General features: G+C 43.8%; 3 protein-coding genes across 3 annotated transcripts in view; 1 reads left to right on the top strand and 2 right to left on the bottom strand.

Moving 5' to 3' along the window:
* The window catches only part of LOC108133140 (uncharacterized), a 48,550-nt gene that overhangs the window by 15,348 nt on the left and 9,183 nt on the right, over positions 1 to 24,019 (top strand). The window contains exons 3-7 of the mRNA XM_017252931.3: positions 8,518 to 8,825; positions 15,520 to 15,694; positions 22,936 to 23,068; positions 23,335 to 23,478; positions 23,583 to 23,783. Of these exons, the coding sequence (XP_017108420.2) occupies positions 8,518 to 8,825; positions 15,520 to 15,694; positions 22,936 to 23,068; positions 23,335 to 23,478; positions 23,583 to 23,783 (961 nt within the window). The remainder of the gene's footprint in view (positions 1 to 8,517; positions 8,826 to 15,519; positions 15,695 to 22,935; positions 23,069 to 23,334; positions 23,479 to 23,582; positions 23,784 to 24,019) is intronic.
* Or59b (Odorant receptor 59b) lies at positions 11,576 to 13,306 on the bottom strand. The gene is made up of 3 exons (XM_017252934.3): positions 12,537 to 13,306; positions 12,130 to 12,487; positions 11,576 to 12,062 (listed from the first exon to the last, which is right to left on the bottom strand). The coding sequence occupies exons 1-3, from the start codon at positions 13,304 to 13,306 to the stop codon at positions 11,994 to 11,996; spliced, it is 1,197 nt and encodes a 398-aa protein (XP_017108423.2). The 3' UTR covers positions 11,576 to 11,993.
* Positions 13,703 to 15,526, bottom strand: Or59c (Odorant receptor 59c). Its single transcript, XM_017252369.3, has 2 exons — positions 14,222 to 15,526; positions 13,703 to 14,162 (listed from the first exon to the last, which is right to left on the bottom strand). Exons 1-2 carry the CDS (start codon positions 14,992 to 14,994, stop codon positions 13,703 to 13,705), a joined length of 1,233 nt encoding a protein of 410 aa, XP_017107858.2. The 5' UTR covers positions 14,995 to 15,526.

Here is a 24,019-nt window from a genome sequence, read left to right as displayed (position 1 = left end):
TACTTTTCAAAGAGCTATTGAAATCACCAGGCACTCACTAGTCCTGTGGATTTCAGCGCTTTCCATTCACGTCTCAGTAGTTATTCGCCAATTTGTGCTCATCCAGATTGCCAAGTGGCCTTTGTCAACAAGAAGCATAATGTGCTTTTCTTGTTGCGGTCTTGTCTGCCATAGTTGGCGGAACTACCTTCTGGCTGTTCAATCCACTCCCCGATTTTCCCGGCCGATTCGTCTGCCTGGCTGCGTGCAGTTTGTTGATAAAAGTTCAATTACTTAGATGAACAGAGGCGTGCCGGGCAAAAAAGTTTGCGGCATTTTTGTTATTGACAAAAAAAAGCCAAAAAAGACCAAAATCAAAGCCAAGACATTAATTTACCTTCACGATGAAGGCAATTCATTTGGTTTTTCTCACAATTTCCAGCTGTCCAAACTGGCCAAGTTTGTCCGAGCTTAACTTTTGTTTTGTTTTCATGTTCCGTCTTCGATTTAGTATCTTTTGTGGAACCGACCAATTGACAGTTCCACAGAGATACATGTTCCTCAGCTTTAATCCCAATCCTTGTGGCAAGTCTCAAACGAATCCTGTGCTGAACTTTTTCTCACATTTTTTCATGGCTTAGCTCTGAGATGTTTTTTTGGGTTTTTGCTTTTCCAGCAGCTGCCTAGGACAATAAACAAAGTAAAGTTTCTTCAGATGTGGCATATGTGGGTTCACTGCTGACAGTCCGGTGTCCAGTAGACCAGTGTCCTATGTCCTTGCCTGCATACACGCATTCTATATGTCAATGTCGATGGGAATGTTCCTGGCAGACATTAGACCTGGAATTTATGTTCTTCAGTTTTTTCTTTAATGGCCAGAGCCGGTGTCTTTGTGGAATAAGAGAAAAGAAACTTGGCGTTTTTTCATCGCAGCAGGGATGGGTGTGGTTAGCTCCGTGCAACAGGCCCCCAGATAATATTCGAAGGATGTGATTTTGCCCTGGAGTCCTGAGTGGAGTTGTGGGAGGGCTAGGAGATAAAATTCCAATATGGCCACATAATTTTCAAGAAACGATAACAACTTTCCGTCCACTGATTGAAGACATTGAAGACTTGTGTTGACGAGAAAATCCATTTGTTAAAAGCCACAAGAAAAAGTGGAGAAATGGAAGGAAAATAAAGAACTGAATCTAATGAACAAATGCCGCTTGTCAATGAGAACACACAAATAAACAATTAACCCGGCTGAACAGTTTGACAAATTAAGTGACAGAGGGAAAAGTGGGAAAAGCTGGAAATGAAAATGGGAAAATATTGTCAGCTTTATATATATAGAAAGCCTGAAAAAAAGAAGGACAATCTAGAACATTGTAACTTGGCCTGGGGAGCAATAAAATGTCAAAGTCTCACTGCCGTGGCTGTTAACGACAAATGTCAATAAATTAAATTGCGCCCTGCCACCCCGGGATCTGGATCAGAATCGGGATCAACATTATTGCATTTAGTGTCATATGCCCGACATTTGTTTTCATTATTCCCTCAATAAGGAATGTGGCCTCTGGGAGTTGCTAACTGTTTGTGAAAAGCCCGGTCTGATTTATTCAGTGGCCGCCCACTTTTGGCTGCCATAAATTCAATGGCCGAATCCCTCCAGGTTCCCGGTTCCTGGTTCCTGGCTCATTTCCAAAAATTTCTAAAGAGCCAAGATGCGACCTATAGGCCTCTAATCAGAGGGAATGTTTTAATCAGTTTTGCTTGTGTTAACATAATCAAGGGTGGCCGGAAAAGTTTCACTCGAGCACAGAAAGGAAATTACTTTGGCCCACGATGGAGGACCCTTAACAGATACAACACACAGATACACAGTTATACAGCTACACAGATACATAGATACTAATTGAAGTTATTGTTTTTTGATACATTGTTATCGCCCTTTTATCCTGCTCACTTTTTGTGTTTGGGCATTTCCTACGGTTCGGTTTACTTTGTTGCTCAAACAAAACAAAAATAACATTTAAGGAAAACAATAGCACCAACAACTAGGAGCAAGGAGGAGGGAGCTCTGAGGAGGGCTGACAGGAAAAACAATATCAATTCAACTTGAAATTACGAGCTTCAATTGTTTTCTTGCCTTTTCTTGGCCACTTTTCGTTAGTTTCCGTTCACGCCGCCAAAGTGTAGACAGCAAACACGACCAAAAACAAAAAAAAAACGAGAAAGGACGATTAAAGGAGAGTTTCACGACTTTATGATACCTGGTACTCATGCTCATGCACTACATCTTATACCTCTATCGTTTATACTCTCTGAGATCTACGCGTTTATACAGACACACGGACATGGCTATATGGACTACAATACAATATACCCTTTTATTCTATAAGTACCGGGTATAAAGTGCGGGAAAACTGAGAGGAAAAGCAACTTCAGTACACAGGCACAGTCACAGTCACCTACAAAAGTGCGCCAACAAGGTGGATGGAATCGGAAAACTTTTAAGTACTTAAATGTGTTGTCGTTGTCGTTGCCGTCGTTGAAGGTAAAGTGTGGTGTGTGGCAAGGTGTGATTTGTATGCATGGTGTGAGAGGATGCTCTTTCCCTTTGGCTCTTCCTGAAATTGAGTTTCCGGTTTCTGGTTCTCGTTTCTAAACTCTATCTCTATTGGCTTCTTTTGACTTTTGCCAGCTTTGAGTGCACATCGCTCCACTATTTGCCAGGCAATGATTTTGTTTTTCTGTTCCAGTTCGGCGATAAACTTGGCAAATAATTTATTGCCTTTGCGTTAGTTTGTTTCAATTTTCCTTGCTGGTTGGTAGCTGGTAGCTGCCAGTTGGCAGTTCGTAGTGGCATTTGCTCTTAGCTCTCGGTTCAAACAACAAAATCGAAATTGAAATCTGCATAAGCGATGCAGTTTCCAATTGCCAACGGCAATAAAACGCGACATCGGCAAGGACATCCGCACCCCCGGGCACGGAAGATCCTGCGTCATTGTCAACATCCTTCAAAAAGTTCTCCAAACGGAAGCAAACAAATATCTCTATGCAAGTCAATGTTCAGGCAAAAGTTTTATATATCAAGAGAAAAATATTCCGGCTTTATAACCGGCCGATTATAAGAATACTTTGAATTTTCCAGGAAAGTATGCTATGCTGTGTTCTGGGCAGAAGGTATTGCATTTTTTCAGCTTGATTGCTTGTCTTCCACTCGATTTCTTTCAGTGTGCCTGGCTTTGGGACTTTGTGCCGCTTGATTTACTCGACTCTGCTTTGCCCAGCGGGCGGTGCTAATAACCCTGCCCTTTCCCTTTTCCCATTTTCTGACTTTTCCCACATTTGCCCGCCTCCCAGCCTGCAGTTCTACTATTTTTATTGTTTGCCGCCGTAGAATGCAGCTAGCAGTTGCCTAGCCCCAAAATGGAAATTGTTTTCATTTTGCGCAAAACAATCCTAATGTGGATTCTCCACCAAACCACCCCGCTTCTACACGGCTGCCTTTGCCATTGAAAGGAAAAACCCACAACTGCAACTGACACGGACATGCATGCCTTTGTAGGCCAACGGCGGTATCCTGGCCCCACACTGGGCGAAAATAAAAAAAAAAATAAATGTTAAGGGGAGCTAAGAGAATCCACCAGAAACCAGCACCACTAGTGCACCACTTGGTCGCGGCCTTTTTTCCAGCTGGTTTATTTCATTTCTCCCATCTGGTCGTGACTCCTTGCACCGACGAAAGCTGAATCCTGGCTGAATGGTTGTCTGCTGCCTGCCGGCGTTCTACCATGTAAATGGTCCTGGCGGTTCTCTTCTTTCGGCCCTTTTAACTACAGTTGACACTCCCTAACGCTAACTAACCATTTGACCCAACCAATACGTCAACAAGAATTGAAACTTATTCTTACAACAGCTTGGGCTACGAACAGTCAAGTTACTATTTTAGGTTTTAAAGTTTTCCTAAAAAGTTTAATTTAATTTGTATCTAAATCCCTCGACACCTCGCGGTTTAATTAAAATGCAAGTAAATAAATATTCGTTTTAGGGGAACTCAACAGTGTGTGAATTTTTCGAGGGCTCCCCTCCGTACACTGTTTCTGAAGAAAACTACACGACTGCATCCCTTTGGCACGCTTTGTGCAACACATGTTGCCATAACTTAACAGCTTAACAAACTTGTCGAGTATCCTTGCCGGCCAAAAAAACGAAGGGGGAGAGAAACTGCTACCGAATCAGTGGCTCCCGAGTGGTTTTGGCCCACTTGGCGTATGCGTAACATTTAAGCAAAAGCCGCAGTCGCAGCCACAGCCACAACCGCCGTCTTTGCCTCTTTATGCTTTTTTGATGGCAACTCGCAGTCTATTCTTTTCACAATAAAGATCCAAAGTTTGTCTTTGCCAAGGAGGCTACCGGAGTGGAAGGCGCGAAACTCTGTGGCCCTGGACTCATTATGCTAGCTGTACGGCGGCAGGAAATCAAAAAGAGAAACTTTTTCGGGGACGGGCACCGAAAATGTTTGCCAACTTTTCGCTTTCACTCGCCAGCCCACCAGCTCAGAAGCCCACCAGCGAGGAGCAGCAGTGCCTGCAATAATAATCATCGGGGTGGCAAAGTACGTTGAAAAGAAGTTACCAGAAGTTGAAAGCAATTAATGGACTAAATCAAAAAGCATTTTTTCCACAATAAAAAGAACAACGCTACTAGGGGCGACGTTATTATGGGAGCTGGGTTCCTCCTGCCTTACTGGGTATCCTGGCAGGCTTTGTGGCCAGCGTAAACATGTCAACAACAAGTGCCTTGTGGCTCAATTAGCCGCAAGCTAACATAGCCCGGGAAACCAGGGAACCAAAACAGGACCAAAGTGGGCCAACTTTTAATTAATTGAACTCCTTTTCCTGCCTCATAATTGAACAACACACACTGCCATGTCACAGGATCACAGGACGATAAAATAATTTTCCTTTCAAGCGAAATGTTTGATGTTTTTTTTTCCTCTTTCATAGCCTTGTCTTGATAATTTTCCATCAAATAGGCTACAAAAACACATATTTTTGGCCACATATTTTGAATATAATGCATGGGTAACTTTTTAATTTATGTAGACCCCAGAATGTTTTGTCCTTTTTAGTTTAAGGACATCCCATCCACAAAATCCCTGGAAAAATGATGGACCTTTAAAGATATTTCCTGCCCCCAAACTCTAATCGGGCATTGGAAAATATAATTCGCAGAAGTCAATTAGCAGAGAATTATATCAAAATATGTATCTTATCAGTTGTGCCTTTGGCTCACCGTTTGATCATTTAATTATGGCCTAATTAAAATTGGCAAAAAGCCTTGACCGTTATGGCCCATTAAAAGCGCACCCGGTAAACAAAAATAAAGGATCCCCGAATGGCAGGATAACGACCTCCCCTCCCCTTCTCCCCTGCCTGGGCAGCCCAAAAAAGGTTCTCAACAAACCAGCCAGCCAATCATCATCGTCATCCGGGCCATTCATTCAAGACGGGTCTGCTACTGCCAAGGCGCAAGGACCTGGGTAGAGTGTCCTGGCAAGGGGCAGAGCGTGCGCTTTGAATAATTAAACCGGAGCATCTCGCTTTCAATTAAGATGTCGACACGCAGTCACTGTCGAAGAGCAGCATCCGCTGCTTGAGGCGTTTGGCCAAAGGACACGCCAACGTTGGCAGCCCAGGAGTGCTCTCCAGGATTTGGGCCACGCTTTCCCACCTACATTGGTCTTAAATTTCCATAAATTTCCCAGGTGGCGAAATCCTAAATTACGTTTCATTTTCTTGTTTTGTCCTAAATTAATACATAATTAATTTATTTGCTTTTAATTTCAATTAAAATATTGTTATACGAGAGCTGTTTGACTACTCTGGCCATCTTAAGTAATTTAATAAATTTTAAAGAAGAATAATACAATAATCGTTTACAAATCATTGGCAATAAAATCAACTATCATACCAATATAGCCATTAAATGGTATCCTTGATTTTGCATTTTAGAAATCAATATAGGCTAGAAAGTCCCTAGAAGGGACCTTGTATGCAAATATGAGCTAACAAGCAACCGGGGAGGCCGACCGGTGAACACGACGACCTTCCCAAGTCAAATAACAGAAAAAATATAGAAAAAAAATCGGCTTAAGTGCCGCCAGGCAGGCAGCCACCTTCCACCCACTTTCAAGCCGCTTCAAGTTTCTAATACGCGTTTTATTATTTGGCCGACAGGCTGGCTGGCTGGCTGACTTGGCTTGGCTGGCATCATGTGCTAAACAAATAAGCGAAACAACCAACTTAAGTCCCATGGAGATTTTTCACAACGCCTAGGTGGGTGTGATAGGGGCTGGTCTAAGGCTGGCTTTCAGTCATTTGACAAAGCACTTTGGATTAAAATTGCTAATGCTGCCTGCCAGTCTGATGTTACTGCTGCTGCTGTAAGAAGACTGAGAAAACTTTAGCCTGGTCAATGATGGAGCAACATATTTTTAATTAAACGTCAGAACGACTCACAGCCCAGAACTTTTAGATGATGCAGTTTGGTAATTACACCGATACCCTCAACGCACAGGTGGGGGATTTAAGAAAAAAGGTTGCTGCCGAGCAACCGCATCTGAGGTTGCCGAACGAGGTCTGGAAAATAAGTTTCAAAACCCGTCAGTATGACTTTAGGCCAACTATTCAGTTAACCCTCGACCTGGTCCCCCGGACTCCGTTCACCCAAAAAACACACATAGACAAAGGCCAGAAAGGAGAGAGCACTTTCGAGTACTTAGTGAGTTACTTACTCCAGGATCTCTCGTCCTGTCTGGGCACTGGCACCTGAAGCTTGTTTTGCGCTTGTTTTCACCTCTTTCCCAGCACTCAAGTGCTGAAAAGTGTTTTTAACACACTTTGGTCGACTGCCGGGAAGGGGTGTCGGGACTCGCCGGGGGTGGGGCTATCGGGAAAGCTGGAAAAGCATCCAACTCGGAAACTGTAAGCGCTCCGAACTATATAGGCACACGTACATTTCAAGCTGTCTACGGAAAATGCTAATTGGGGTACAAGGTAAAGCATAAATACCAAAACAATTTTAATTTTTTAGGATTTAAGAAAACTTTGATGTAACCCAGTAAATGTAATTTTTTCTCAAGCTTCGTAGAGATGGATACTTGTACTTATCACTGAAATGATAACGAGTATGGGCCATAAATAATGAGAGAGCCTGATGGAAAAAAAACGCTGTCAACTCCATGCTGAGCTCCTCGGCAAAGTCAGCATTATCGCCGGGAAACAATGTCGCCAACACCATCATCGTCATCATCATCATTAGGCGACTTTTGAGCCCTGACACGGCCTTGGACACTCGCATGGATTTGTCTGGGAGGGGGTGGCACTGTGGGAGGTGCACTGCGGAGGTGGATTTTGGCCATGTTTGAGGGGCAGTGGGAGGGTGCTGACAAAATGCCGTTGACATTTACAAATGAGGCCCGCAAGCGAATTAATGAGCCACGCCCAATTAGCAAGCGCGTCACATGAGAAAGTCACAAGATCCTGTTTTTGGCCCCAAAGCCAAGAAAAAGGAGCAAAAAATCCGCTTGAGATGCTCCTGCCTAATGTATTGGAAAATGAAATTGAAGTCAATGCTGTAAAGGTTTTTTTTGTTCGACACCCCCGGCCCCCTTCTCTCTTAAAGCAAACAATTTAATTAATATAACGCAGACAGTTACAAGGAGGTAATTTGGCTCTTTCCCTCCTTGGCTAAAATCTTCAATGTAATTTTCTCATTTACCCATTTTCATGACGACGACGACGACGACTACGACGAGGACGAAGGATATGCCAGCGCTCCTACAGCGCTCGGGCAACAGACAATAGAAAGCCAGGAGCACACTTGAGCACAGTTTGAATGCTTGGCTTGAATGCGCCGCGCCTATAAGTATGCACTTGTAGCAGTCCAGGTCACCTCCCCACCACCCACTCCTCCACAGCATCCTTTTCCTTCTCATCCTTGTCCTCCTGTTATAAAAATAAAAATGACAGCCAAACAATTTCTAGGTGGTCTCTGGTCCAGTGAGCCACTTTTGGGGGCAAAAGCCTATTATGCCATATATGGCCCAGAAAAGGGGTTTTATTTATTTTTGGGTTAAGCAGATATAAGTGCCCTGTATAAATGGGAAATACTTCAATTACAACTAATTCTAGTGCATATTATATCTTAAAAATCAATCAATCTTTAACTCGTTAAACAAAAGATGCTGGCACAAAGTTAGAAAGACACATTAAAATTGATTTTTTTTCATAAAACAGGAAAAGCCCAATCTTTCTACAGCACATTTTTATTGCTTACATAACTCATAGATTTTTGTGATAGAGTATATAGGAGTTCTACTTGGGAGCACAATTTTTGCCATGCATTTTCAATGCAATTTCCTGCCTGCCAGGGTCATAAATTTCATTTTTTCCGCTGCCTTTCTGCAACTAATATCCGATGCAGTCCAATGGCTTCTTGTTGTTTTTATATTTTATTTTATTGTTGTTATTGTTGTCCTTGTTTCAGGATCTTTAAGACCACCGGCCGGTCAGTCCAGGAGGATGTAAACCTGCTGCACGCCTCCGTTCTGTCCATGGTGGAGTTCGACGATGATATATTCGCTGCCGGAAATTGCTTCGACTGGAACGAGCATCCCGCCCAGCCAGGACTTTTCTGTCCTTTCGCCTACCGCCTGCCACCGCCAAATCTGGGAGCCGTCTTCGCCAAGGATCTGGCCATGGAGTATCATTATCTGGGCAATACCTCCGAGTGGTTCTTTTTGGCTCGAAAGAATGCCGAAAAGGTGATAGCCCGCAACGAGCAGTATCTCAAGTGTAAGTATCTATTTTGGGACCCCGAAAATGTCCTTGATTTATTCCCCTTATTTATGGCACCCCGATAGCCGAGACAGAGGCCTCTCTCTTATTGCCTTTTATGTTCAAATATATGTACTGTATAGAGGGTAAGGGGCTTTGAATATTTATATTTGCCAAGAGGCTTTAATCTGCGACTTCATTAGTCACTGGCCAGACGACAGATGAATAGCGATTCTGCGAGGGAAGGATGTTGCCTAATTGCGTTGCCATTCCGTATTCGGCATTCGGAGTCGCATATTTTAGGCACTTTTATCGTGACAGAGCAACAATTAAGCAATAATAAATAAAAGCAAAAGGACACCTTGGCCTTGGCTAACGTGAAAACTCCACTTTAAATGTTAATAACCTGGTGGACTCCCAAATGCCATTCCGTAATTAGCTGCGCTCCGCCTGTTTGCTCCACTGAGCATCCAATTCTAAGCCTCTGAGCCATTGCCATGGCCATGAGCCGTGTGTTTAGGCCATGTTTGACAGTGATGCGTGTAAGCCAATTTTATGCCAGAGTCGCCACAAGGACTACTCCTCCTTATCAAGCTCGTCATTGTCCAGGATTTGCCATTCAGTTGTCAAGTCAGGCCATGCAGTGAGCTTCCAGCTTCTCGAGTTTGTGGCCTCAAGGACCTGGAGTTCCCTGCACAAGGCTTTAATGCTTAAAGTTTAAACACAATTAATTTTAATGATGCAAACCTAAACTTTGTCCGACAGCTTGCATAACTTCGCACACAACTAAACCGATGGCGAGAAACAAATGCACTTGACACGACCATGCCGCAACATTTCAAAATAATTTGCAAATTAAAGGTTACGGTTACGCCACGTTGCACGTTGCTCCTCCATCTCTCCCTGTAGTCCTGGGCTGGGGATCGCGTGTGCCACATTGGCATGCAAATTATTTGTTTGCTTGCCTACAACTAATACTAAATGCCGTGGTTATGCAGTGCATGGGCTTTTTGGTATTCCCCAGGCAGGTACACTTGGAGAAAAAAATTACTCAGCTTTAGATTTTAAAGCTCTTTTTTTGACTGATTAATTTCAATATTTTTTAGCCGTGTGATAGCTTACCCTAGTATCCGTAACCGGATCTAGCCGCCGGCTCTGGTCCTGCAAATTGCATTTGGGAAAATGCATGAGATGCCGTTGAAAAATGTGTGCCTACATACGTATTACGTATACGCCACGTTCGATTGTTCTGTGTGACTTTGGCTGCGACACTGGGCCAGAGGACACGGGACACACACAGGACACGCAGGACCAAGGGGGGGCGAGGAAAACAAATGGAATCGAAAACAAACAAGTTTGGTGCATGGGGGTGTGGCAGCAACAGCGGCAGCCGAACGTTTAGGCCAAACACTGAGAGACCCAGGCCCCATGCATACTAATAGCGTTTTTGGGCGCCCAGGCCAAGAGCTGATTGCAGGCTCCGAGCCAACTATTTGCCATAAAAGTCCGTTTCTCATTCGTTTGTTTGACGATGCCGTCGCTTTGGACTGGCCCGGGTCGCCGGATGGACAAATTGAAAAGACAGTAGCCCTGGCCACACGGAATAATAAAAAATTGGAAGAAAAAAATGTTAAAATGAAGGGAACTCTTGCCAAATTATATTTGTAGTTCAAACAATAAACGGAAAGTGGTTCCATGACATGGAGTCATTTATCTAGACCAACATTCCGCCAAATACATAGTACGGAAACTCCGTAGAGCTCCCTGGCAAACTATGATTTACGGCGTGTTGAGACTACGGCCGGATGGCCTGACTTTCGATTTATGTGCATTTGCATATTTGCACTTCTCGCCTGGCGTTTTGGCCTTTAAAGTTTCCCGTTTCCCGTTTGCTATTTGCCGTGGTGGTATAAACTTTCAACCGACAACTTTCTTGATGCATGCCGCCATCAGTATGAGTATGGGTATGGGGCATGGGGGAGTCGTAAATTGCATAAATGACAGCCAGCTGCGGATTTATTAAATTTCACGCATTTTCAAGGGCATTATGGGGGGATTAAAATACAAGCAACAACCACACGCTTCCAATATTGAGGGCAATTCATGTGCAATTAATTTTCCTACTTGTTTGCGGTGGCAATGCAAATGTTGTGTCTTTTTATTTACCTGAAAAAGTCAATTCGCACGGTGATTACCTTTTTTTGCCCATCGCATAATTAATTATATTTTTTCTGGCGTACACCACGAAGTGGCGAATGCGATGCGATTTCAATGAATTTAATAGCCTTTTCGATGTTGATTTTCATTGAAATTGCTTTTTATGTTCGAAAAATGATTAATAATGTCGGTTTAAGAGCGCACTTGATATCATAATTTAGGCTAATTGCTCACTGAGCTGGCTCCACGTTTATGGAGTTCCGTAAAATTGTTTTTTTGCTTTTGAAAAAATGGGCAATCTAAGGAACCATCCATAACGCTTGCAGTTATTTGCAGAAAAAGCATAGAAACGAAATTAAATTCATGGCCCTGGGAAAACTTGACGGAAAAGAATAGAAACTTCAGGACTATTGTCGTTTCCAGACTCTGCACACACTCGTATGTATAAGCAAACATATATCATTGTCCATCTAACTTGGCTCCAACCACTTTACATGTTTATGTACTCATGCCTCGAACATTCGCATGACGCGTGTGGCAAGTAAACCGCAAAAATATGTCATAATATTTGCTTTTACCCCGTGCTGGGGCTATACGTTTCTATATTATTATAGTCTTCCCCCAGCCGCCCATTTCTTGTGGGTTACAAGTCACGTGTTTAACATAAAATTTAAATAAAAATCGCATACAATATGTAAACGGTTACATGTACTTCCTGTGTCCTGCGTCCCATTCCCTTCCAGACAGCCAGATCCTTTTGACTTTGTTATTTGTGGTTCTTGTTGTTACACTCACTCATCTGACCGTTGTAATTTCCGTCTGTTAACACAATTTGCAAATTTTTGCCACTGGGACTGAGCCATTCCCATTTCAGCCAACTAAATCAGCCAAAATCTTACGAGATAAGCTGGAAAGTATAGAAATTTTATGCAAATCGGGGACATAAAGAATCGACTTTTTGTGGCCATTTCTAGTGCAGGATAATACTTATTTGCGAGGACTACCAGCAGTATATGATTCTTGGTAGAATCACTGAAACTGGTCGGCCAAATTCATTTGCCGGACTATTGTGATGATGCTGAAAGCAAACTTGGCCACCTAATATGTACAATAAAATATATTAAATTATGGTTTAGTATGGAGGAACCGGAAACCAAAAACTCACGCTTATATTGCTGTTCATTGAAATGGGAAATATGCCGCCGGCTATGAAAATAATCGGTTGCTGGACATGATGCATAAAGTGGACCAATGTGGCTCTGTATCGTGGCTCTGCGTCCACCCAGTTGGACTGGAAAATGGTGTTGGCCAAATCGTCGGCATCGTCGATGAGCAGGTTGCAGGTGTAGCAGAAGGGAAAGGTCTGAAGCAGGATGGTGATGACGAACAGGAAGGAGGCCACGCCCTTCCAGAAGTTCGAAAAGAAGAAAACATTAATCAGGGTCAGTCCCAAAACGGAGCCAATCAGCGCGAACTGGACGAAGATGGTGCGGGAAATTATAGGTCGTATCATGTCGCAGCACCTGGAGGATAATAGGATATAGGATAGGGCTTTTTAAGAAGTCAACCCACCTTAAAATCATCTTGTGATCGATAACACAGTTGACCAAATCTTGATAGTTATCCGCCTCGCTACGCTCTGGATCCGTCCGGAGATTCCTCACATGATCCTTGAGGACATCCATGTGGGCGCGAAAAATAATGGTGAACATGAGGGGATAGGTGTCCGATAGCTGATCCTGAAGCACCGCAAAGGACATGGTAATATACTCAAAGATGGCCTGAATCCATAGGCTGACGAAACCATCGCGCCAGTCGACGAACGGATTGTAAACCGACCAGGGAGGACGACCACTCAGGGCGTAGGACAGAAAGGTGGATCCTGCATAGCCACAGTAGATGAAACTATAGATAAGAAATGCATAGTTGCACCGCGCCACCATATTGTGGATCTTCTGACGATCGCTGTCGTTCTGCAGCCTCTTGTCCAGAACGTCCAGGATCATTTCCGTTTTTCTCAGCCGCCAGAGGAATATGTAGGTTATCGTGGACTTGACCGAAGCGCCGTACACATTGATGCACACCTGGAGCGAGGTGAGAAACTCGCCGGGAGTGAAGTTCTTGAACTCCTTTACGTAGCTGATGATGAAGCCCACCGGGAGGTAGAACACTCCGAAAGCGAATGGTACACAGGTCCAGAAGAGATACACATACCGGAGGATGCCCTTCTTCGGCGGAATCCATCCGATCAGCCACATGGCCCGGTACAGATAGACATTCGCCTGCCGCGATTGCACCTTCTCGGTGAGCGGAGCCGCATTGATTAGCTCGAACACGACCATGTCTGCCAGTCCCCCTATTTCCTGCCTGCACCTGCCTTTTATACTCTCACCTGGGCTGACATTTTCAATCACCAGGTGCTCAATTCACTTGCCAACCAGCCACGCCCATGGCTTTGTGGTCTGTAATTAGCCTCAGCCATTGGTCATGTGGAAAGTGCGAACTGGGATTTATTATTAAAGCCTAAAGTGAGCAGCTTTGTCAACTGCCAATTAGTCAAGTTAATAGTTAATTACTAGGCCTCAATAATAACTCAATCATGGAAAGGCAGTTGCATTAAATAAGCAATGAAAAGTGCTTACATTTTCTAAGTAAGTGCAGGATTAGTACAGGATTTAGGGACGTAAAGCTTCTGTCCAATGAAAGCCTTAAAGTGCAAATATTAGTTTAAATAATCCCTATAGCTCCTGCTCACCACTGGCCCTGTTGTTGAGAAACTTTTCGCCGAGATTCATCTGCTTGACCACTGTTATGATGCTGAAGGCGAACTTGGCCACCGTGATGTTGCTCTGAACCGAAATGGGGAAAATAGCACCAGCCTTGAATTCGATGGGCTGCTGGGCGCGATGCAAAAAATAAATCAAGGCCGATTTATAGCGCCTGTTGGCAGTCGACCAGTTCGAGTGGAACAGGGCGTTGGTGAGATTGGAGCAGTCCTCGATGATGTATTCGCAGAGCATGCAGCAGGGAAAGGTTTCGGTGCAAATGGCCAGGATGAAAGAGACATTCGCCAGGATCATCCAGAAGGTGTTGGGAAAGAACAGGATGTTGAAGGCGGCCAGGCCCAGGACAATGCCAACCAACATGAATTGGGCAAAGATTGTGGTCGAGAGCAAGGGACGTATTACCTCAGAGCATCTGAAAGAGTTGGTCTTAAAGTAGGAATCTGAAAATGCCATACCACGCGCTAAACCTACTGCACAATAGTACGATGATCCTTGATACAGGCCACCAGCTGTTTGTAGTTTTCCTCCTCGCTGAGTTCAGAGTCATTTCGCAGATTCTTGATTCTATCCCTGAGAATGGCCAGGTGTCCGCGAAACAAAGCAATGAATACAATGGCATATGTATCAGATAATAATTCCTGCATCACTCCAATGCACACCACAAAGTATTCCATAAAGGACGCCACCCAAAGTTGCCATACTCCCTGGCGCCAGTCTATCAAAGGATTGTACAACTGCCAGGGCGCTTTCCCGGCAAAAACCGACGTGAACAGGTTGAGGGTACTGAAGCCCAGGTACATGGCCAGAAAGAAGACCATTATGCGATTCACCCAGGCCACCATATCGTGCAGTAACTGGCGCTGAGCCGGGGTAGCACATCTCTCGTCCAATGGAGCAATCAGTTCGTTCATTTTCCGCATCCGCCACATCTGGCTGAAGGTCATGGTGGCCTTTATCACATTCCCTATGCAGTTGAAATCCACCTGCAGGGAGGTGAGGAACTCGTTAGGCGTGAACTTATCAAAGTGCACCACGTAGGTGAGGGACAGGCCCAGCGGCAGGTAGATCAGTCCCAACAGCATTGTGGTTCCCGTCCACAAAGAGTAGATCCTTCGCTGCCAGGCTGGGTGCTTAGGCGGCAGCCAGCCCATCACAAAGGCCGTCCGATAAAAGTAGACACAGGCATCCAGAGATGTGACCCTTTGGCTTAAAGGAGCTGGTTCCAGTCTTTCGAAGAGCGGCATTCTGTTTGAACTTTGCGGGTTTCTTGGCCATTTTAAGTGGCTTTATATGACCACATATATAGCGTTGATTCGATTTTAATGTGTCGTCATTTTTGGTTTATTCATCAGTGGCAGATACACACAGTTATTGGGTAAGCCAAGGCCAAGGGTTTGCATTTATAAAGTCATTAGTCGCAGAGCTGGCTTAGACAATGCAAAGAACACTTGGGGAAATAAGTTTTAGAGACATTTCTATAGGAAGTTATTCATTTTATTCTTATGAACTAGAAATTTTATTCTACAACCTATTAAAGCCTCCCTTTAATTCGTCACTGAAGCCTTACGTCTAACTGCATTTGAAAAATCTTCTTTGAAAGCCTTCCCCATAATCCTTTTCCCTGTGCATCCTTTGAAGCACGCCAACCGCATTTCGCGGGCGTCTCCGTGAAAGCTTATCGATTTTTGGGTCCTCTAATTACAGTTTGCATAATGGATATCCCCCATTGAAGCGCCCATGTAACGCCATATACTCCCCTTCTCTTGCAGCTTTCCATCTCTACTCGAATCGGACGGAGGAGCGGATCGAGGACGACACCCTGGCGGTGAAGTACGAGGATGGAAGGTGGTCCAAGCCATATTACGACTGCGGTGGCGGCAACATCTGGATGCTGACCTACACGGTTCCCTTCTTCGGCTACGAAAACGGAACCTATCACTTCAAGTGAGTACTGGCCACAAAATGTGTGGAATTTATATACCATATACACGCTAGATCTGGCATGTACTTGACGGATGCCGCCAGATGAACATTCTATAAATAATTTGAGCCAAGGGAAATTTGAGCCCGAGCTGCAAACTGGCATTCTCAGTGCCAGCGGTGCACATTTTCTTTTTTTTTGCATACTGTCAGCAGCAGTGTTATGAAAAAATACATAGAAATCAATAAAGAGCAGTGATGTAGAAAGAATTTTAGATTTGAAAAATAATAGCTTCTTAAAAAATTGAAAATACTTAGCCATGAAACAGAGACTATGCCTTCCATAGTCAGCCACTTTCTTGATAGAGTTTAATAGATTAATCAAAGTGATCAAAGTCAAAGTCAGTTAAGTACCCCTAAACTTTTATTTTCCATTTCTTATTTATAAATTTAATTAAATTTTGTACTGTGCATGAAAAAGTGCAAGACTTGGAAAGGCAAAGGACTCGAAGGATTCGTATACATTGGCTTTTGTCTCGAGGGCGAACCGAAACAGGAAAAGTAATTGAATAGCTGAATGGCTGCTCTTGGCCAGCTTTTTTGGGTTCCTGTTGTTCCTGTTGTGGCACGTTCTATGTGCCACCAAGCTAGTTGAAATTTTTTTTGGGGCTTTCTTTTTTTGCTGCCCTTACTATGGTCCAACTTTTAACTTCAAATTCTGCTCACGCACTGAAGCAAAAAAATACAACAAAAAAATGGTAGTGCGTTAAAAGTGCACATTCTTATGAAACTTTTTAACGTTCTGTCTTTTCAACTCAATTTTTCCACTTCCGAACTACACATCTCCATCATAGCTATCTTTTCATTATTTTCTTTTGCTTTTATTTTAAATAATTTTCATTTTTCTTTCCCAAATAGTTTTTCAGTTGCTTTTCGGGCGAACTTTTTCAATTGAATGTTGCTGCCAAGTTTCATGGGAGTTTTATGGAGCGTGGTTAGATCAATAAGTTGAGAGATGATAGTGGCCACAATATTTAATTAGGGTACTGTGATTTTTTATTCTTTTAAAAAGGAAATGGTTAGTTTCTGTCCTCTTAAATATTTTAAATGATTTGTGGCTTTTAAAAGCACAGAGTCCTTTTTGGCACCATCAGCCTAATGACAGAAAATAAATGAAAACCACTTTGCTATTTATGACAAAATGGCCACAACAGAACAAGCCATATACACTAGGATGTATACACAGTTGTGTATGTCTATATTGTCAGTCATCGTTGTTGTCTGTATTTCCACTCTACTTCATCCATAATTCGCAATTATCACTTGGCTGGCAGTAGACAACAGCCAAACAGACAGGACAGACAACATGGCCAGAAGCAGGAGCAGGGCCAAAGCCAGCACCAGCACCAGCAGCAACAGCAGATTGCAATAGCAAAAACACATTTTGGCCAACAAACTATTTTCACTTAGTGGCTGAGTTAGTGTCGGAGAGAAAGTGGTAGTGTGAAAGCAAGGGAGTGGCCAGGAGGATTACGTGGCTTTTGTTTTTCGCAAAAACCTAAATTGCTTTCGATGCTGTTGCGGAGATGCTGCTGCGTGATGTTTATCTGTTTGTTATCTTCAAAATCATCAGAAAAGTAAATACCAGTTGTGGCCATGATTCAGATCCCCAGATTATACAAGACTTATCAAGCGTTGAAAGTCAGTAAGCCAGATTTCAAGTTAAAGCAGTTATAGTTATGTTTTTGTTGGACTTATCTTATCGATTAAGAAAGAATACATCATCGGGCTCAAATAGACGCTTTGCAAAGCCCGTAACCTTCCTATAATCTTGGATTCCGGCCTTCGGCTTTGGGCAGTAGCAAGGATACACAATTCGCATCTCTGGCGACTCGACCGTGGCACCTGGTCGGGGAGTAGTCGTAAAACGCATCCTCAGATTCCCTTTAGAAAACAAGTCCGAATTGAAATTTTCGCTAACCTTAATTAGTGTTGGCTGAAGTACTCACATCGACGTTGGTAGTACTGACGTTGCCACCAGGACAGAGGTCTTAGGGGCCATTCCCGACGTATTGTATCCCCTAGGATGTGTGAGCAAGGAAGCACCAGGAGTAGCCAGTGCAGCCTCATCAGGCCACTAGATCTCTCTATCAGTACTGAATATTTGTTCGGGAAAATGAAGAGAACAAAGGCTTGTCTAATGGCTTCCGTAATTATTACAAGCAGTTCACTTCAACCTAAGTAAGCGTTTAAAATTTAATTACACTCCCGTCGGATGCCCTTTCCCCAGGTTCGGGGTCGTTTCGGGTTTGGGCTCGCAGGTGGGCTGCCATATTACAGTAGACAACAGACAGCCGGCAGTGTTTTCAAAATTTAATTAAAGCAATCAATTATAAAGTTGGGGCCACGCCCAACACTCACACATGCCTACTTAACGTTCGATGACTTTCCACGCTCAATAAATTTCACACGCAGTCGGTGGCAAAATGGGGAGGGGGAGATCCTGGAGGTTCAGGGAGTGGGTATTAGGAATGGCTCCTGGGCATGGAATCCTCCATGGCAAAGGCAACTGTCTGCCGTTGGCCGGAAGCTCGGCAACTGCCTGCAATTAGTTGCAACATAAATTTTGGCCTGGCGAAGTGGACGGGGCTGGCACAGTGGTAGCTGGCATTCGTGGAATAGGTTTCTTTTGATATTTTCTGAAAGTTTGTCTCTTTTAAGGGGTAATATTTAATTCTGAAATTAAACATTTTATTTTCACATTAAAAGTTACAAAATAGAAGGTGAAAGTTTTGCATTTGCATTTTAAAGTTGCCCAGTACAATTAATGCGAAAATGTTAAAAGTTCGTTAGTTCATTTGGGTTTTGGTCGAAGCGGCAGCTGGCCAGTTAAAATGGCCGGAACGCTTCGAATAGAATGCAGTCCTTGGCAGCAGGACCACGTCAAACAAAGCTCATTTGTTTCAGCGGCTTAGGGAGCGAGAGACGGGGAAAAATGAGTAAAGTTTGCGGCTCTCGCAGGACCTGGGTGGCGGTGGGGTCGGGCCGGATCCTAGCAGCTCCTGCAGTTGGCCAGTGTCCGTTCATGTCCGTCCGGTTCCGGCTCATGTTAATAATGTGCTGCTATCAGTTTCCCATTAGTTGCTAAAATTAATTTGTTTACGCTGAAGGAAAAAAAATAAAACGAAGAGGAAACAGAAATTAAGTGAGAGTACTAAACGAGTCGCGGAGGCAAGTGGCGGAACGGAAACTTGCTAATTAATTTAATTTGCTATGCGGTGTGTGTAGCTGCCTCATTTTTCTTAATTGCATAAAATATGCAGGCGAACTGGCGGAAATGGTAAGCCAAGCCAGCTCGGGCCAGGCCAAAACCAAGCCAAGCCAGGACGAACAATAAGCATCCACATTAAGTTAAAGTTAATTTTATTATAAATTATTTGGCCAAAACGGAATGGGCCCTGCGGCGGTCGGTGGCGGCAGAAAGGCACAAATCACATTAGGCGCCCGCTGCGAAAGGACGACGAAAGGACCAAAACGAGACGAGCACAAAGGGCACCTCCTGCTGGGGCAATAATTTTATTTGATTTCATTTAAGTTTCGCTTAACGCTCACAACTCTGCGGGTCCTCGGTAAAGTTTCAATATTAAACAGACCGGCATTGACGGGGGCGGACTGTAATCCCAGAATTGTATTTACTTGACTTATGCAGCAGCGCAGCTTGGCTTACTCATCCTTACCCATCGTCCTTACTCCTGCCCCTCCTCGGAAGCCTCCACAATTCTCTCTGGGCCAAAGCGTAATGATGCAAACGGAAACGGAAATCTCAAACATCGGGCAATAAGCCAGCCTTTGTGGATCGAATGCAACATCTGAATTTCACTGATTATGAGTTTGCATGTGCAACATATAGAATTTCTCATTTCTCGACCCAGGATTTCATGATCCTGAATCTGGGCTAAGTCCCAAATGTAACATTCCCGGAACAGTTTCTAGGATTTATTATAAACTTGAGAGTACAAAGTAAATCCAAAAGAGTGGATATGAAACTTATTAAACATGACACTGATGTTCTGACTGTATTTCTTGTTTTAATTAATGATTGATTTGCCAATTACGATACCCAGAAATAACATTCCATTTCCATATTTCTGAAAACAACTCTTTGGGTATTACAATTCGCTCTATTGTTTTCAATGAAATTACCTACAAATATTGGTAGAACCCTAAAGGCCCCCTTTCATTAAAGACTAGCCAGTTTAAAGTATTCTCCATAATGGTGACCTGCTTGTAAGCCCAACGAAAATTTGGCCCAAAATGTTTGACAAGCATTTGGGCCGTGTCATCGGGGCCGTATTTGAAATTAGTTTGGAAATGAAGGCCGGACGGTTGGTTGGCTGCAAATATGGCAGATGAAGTGATTGGATGATGGTGGCCGTGGCAATAGCAGTGGCCCACTCCATGCCACATTTTGCCTGGTGACGAGGTGCAAACTACAAAACTGATTATGTGCATTAGCTGGCGCGACCGAAAATTGTGGCACGCATGGCGTATACGTAATGTTCCGCAGGAACAGCAGATGAGTTGTTTACAAACTGGTCTACAAAATAGTGTGTGCGTGATGGGTTTTCCTGTGGTGTAGGGTGTAGTGTGTACGGTGTAGAATGTATGGTGGGTGGAACGTTTCTGGGGTGTGATGCCATTACATTACCAGCCACAACTTTGCCAATGACTCTGTTGTTGCAGCAACTGCTTCGGTGGAAGCTATATTTTTGGTTACACAGCACTAAACTTGGCCAACTTTATGAACTCGCAAATGGGAAAGGAGCTGCGTCGCAGATTTTAAATAGCTGGCACGTGCATGTACGACGGGGTATTAGGGGCCTCGTTCCCCAGAAGGAATCCCCACTATAAACCCACTACTGGGTAAAGCTCTTCGGATGCATTTCACTTTTTCACGTAATGCGTGTTTGGGGCACGTGCTCGGAATCCCAAGCTGCAATCCGAAGGACCTCCTAATCCGCGAGCCATATGTGCGATTTAGCTTTAAAATGCACTCTGAATTTAACAAGATTTTCGCAGTGATCAACAGGCCCGACAAACACATTATTTAATAAGTATGTTGGTCGGAAAAACAACTCCCCAGATTATGGCTCATTTGTAGGCATTAGATGGCGAAAGGTTCCAAGTGGCGTTAGTCATATAAATCAAGTATACGCCAGATAGGCAAACATTGTCACATCAGCAGGCTTCAGCATCCTCCTCCTCCATATCCTGCATACCTCAAAGAGCCAAAGGCGCAAACTAATAAATCAATATGAGATACCCACGTACGGAAAACTCATTCGGTCGGCCGGTCGGTCGGCTCAATCAGCTTATTTTCTAATATCCGTTTACAAATTATCTTTGCCAAACTGTCAACAACAACAAAGCCAGACCAACGACAGACAAAGGGCGGAGGGCTCCCAGGACGAAGGACAAATGAAACCACAGCAAATAAAATGGCAGAGGCAAATAAGAAATAACATTCGACATGTACAGATATATATACATATATCCTATATATGTTTATATTCAAAGTCCTGGTAAAAGGCAAAGAAAAAAGGATAGAAAAAAGGGCACAACATAAAGGCGTTGGGATCAACTGCCTGGGAATTAACATAATCATTACGATAATGTAATATGGCCATTGTACAGTTGCCGGTCTCGGATCCCGGGTCCTGGCGCTGTGCTTTTCCCAGAAGTCCCTTTTTTCGGCCTCGCAATCAATAAGTTGTCAGAAACAATCAAATAAATACAAACTGATATGTCAATATTAACTGACAGTCACACATGCACCATTCGCAGTCTCAATATCCCCAGAAACCCGACTCCGGACTCGAATCCGAGGCCCAAAGAGTCCACCAACCCATAACCCCAATATCCGAGACGGAGACCCAATCCATTGGCCACCGGATACGGCCGGGACACACACATTACGGCCAACGGTGGGTGGCCATCAAGGCAGTGGCTGCCAGTCAGGATATTGAAAGTGAAAACGAAAACTTTTTGTTGGAACTTTATTCTTTTGAAGCAGCCGAATGGAAATGATCTGGAACAAAAAATACTCCAAGAAAAGTCATATCCAAAGGCTATAATATTTCGTTACTCCTCCAATTTCCTTTTCCAAAGTACAGGACTCTTAGACATCTCAAGTTGAAAGACAATCTCTTATTAAATTTTTGAATTTTAAAACAACGTTTTGCACAATTTTTGGCTCAGAAAAAATTCACTAAAACAATTAAGAGAAAGGGCTGAAAAAAAAAACAGAAACACCAGAGCAAATACCAAAGGGATGCCGAAAGAAAAACTTTCTTTTGACGTCCAAAGGGAGAAAAGGACGAAGACGCGTTTGGCAGCCACATGGACGGCGTGAAAATGCGGACAAGGCTATGGGCTGAGATTATGCGTAAAATTCTACATGTGTTCCGACTGGTGTGCCGTGTGTGTGTGAATGTGAATGTACTGCCCCCCAAAATAATCCCATCCGGAGTCCGGACTCCCTCCAACAATCTGCTTAGGTATGCGTGTAATTGGGTGGCCGGCCATTGCCGGCGACGACCTTTTACGGAGGCATACCAGAATGGCAAATATATAGCCTACGGCTATATAGGATTTCAACTAGCCGGCGGCGGAGACGAAGAGGTCGACAGCTTAGTGCACCCTTTTCATGGCTTTATGTCTTTGTAAAACGACAAGGCCAACCCATTCCCTATACCAATTCCGTTCCCAAACCCATTCCCATTCTCCCACGTCAACGACAGCAAGAAAATTATTTTCTACAACCGCCCTTGCCGGTTCTCTGATTATCCGATTATCCGGTTTTCAATGTCAGGAAACCGGAACCAAACACGCATGTTAGTTTATCCCCTTCTGTTGGCGAAATCTTCTCCACATCTTGGACTACCGCCGACTCGGACATATGCACAATCAAAGTGGCAATTTATTGTTTGTTGGCAAAGAAATAGAATTAGAGCTGGACTGGGTCCATAAATATACTCTGCTGACGGTATACAAGGACACGGACACTGCCACGGCTATAGCTACGGCTCGGCTACGGCTTTTATTGAATCGAGTTTATAAATGGCGCCATTTGGTTTAAGTGCCGCCCAGTTGATTGTTAAACTGACAAATTAATAACATAAATTTTTAACGCCTCCTGCTGACTTTGTCGCTTTTTGTTTCTGTTTCTGTTTCTGTTGCTGTTGTGTCCTTTATCCGTGGAACAGAGGAACATCTGGCATCGATATCGACTTGCGGCGCGTGGACATCGACCAGTGTCCGCAAAGGCATACGCCGGGCACCAAGCGACCGCTGAACATCTTCGCCGGCACTGACAAGTGCAAGCAAAGGACCACAATGGTGAGAATTATGGGGCTTACTTACACTGGGATAATATTGCTTATCATTATTGTTTAGTTATTTTTTTAATATATATTATACGGAAACGTGTAGAATTGAACGATTGAAGATATTCCTTAGCTAACTTTATTCAAAGAGTTTTTGTCACAAAGGACAAACTTTATTGAATCGTTTGAAACTTTTCTCTCGGTGTATACCATTGAATTTTCCGCAGTCAGCACTTAATTTTCATACCTCCTTCATCCAACTCCCCCTTCATTTTCCAGTGCGAACCCATAATGGGCTTGGGCTTTCGGCGCGGATCCTACAAATGTCTGTGCCGCAAGGGATTCTACTTCCCCGATGTGGTGTCGCTGCACAAGTTCTTCAACGGCAGCCTGCTGGAGGAGGAGTACGAAAAGCTGATGCTGGTAAGTCATTCCCCGTCAGGACTCTGACTCTGACTCGGATTCGGAGTCGAATGCTGAGTCAAGTGGCTGCCGTAAGAGCCTTACACTCATTAAATATGTATTAGGGCAAGAACTCGACGTACAACAGCAACAGCGAGTACGAGTGCCTGCCGTGCGCCGAAGGATGTGACTCCTGCGAGGACGCCTCGCCCTGCATCGCCGCCCTGAATTGGCCAATGCGGACCAGTATCCTGGCCCTGGCCTGCATCGTGATTGGCCTCCTGCCGCCTGCGGCCTGGTTCACCTTCCGCTACCAGCAGGTTAAGGTGAGAGCCATTTATTATCAAGTTACTGAATTGCCTTTCTGTATGAAATATCACTAAGATCCTTGACTGGGCACAAGGCTGGCCTACAAGAAAATATTCCTTTTAAAGTTATTTTTGAATAAAAAAACATAATGAATAAAAGTAAATCAAAGTTTTCAAAATTAAATTTTAAGTAAACTTTAAATAAAATCCTTTTCAAAAAAGAGTCAATAGAAACCACAAACTTTTCGAATAAA

This window comes from Drosophila bipectinata, chromosome 2R (genome assembly GCF_030179905.1).
Source record: "Drosophila bipectinata strain 14024-0381.07 chromosome 2R, DbipHiC1v2, whole genome shotgun sequence".
Classification (NCBI taxonomy): Eukaryota; Metazoa; Arthropoda; class Insecta; order Diptera; family Drosophilidae; genus Drosophila; species Drosophila bipectinata.
Note: the sequence above shows the minus strand (reverse complement) of the source record. Positions and strands in the feature narration are given on the sequence as shown.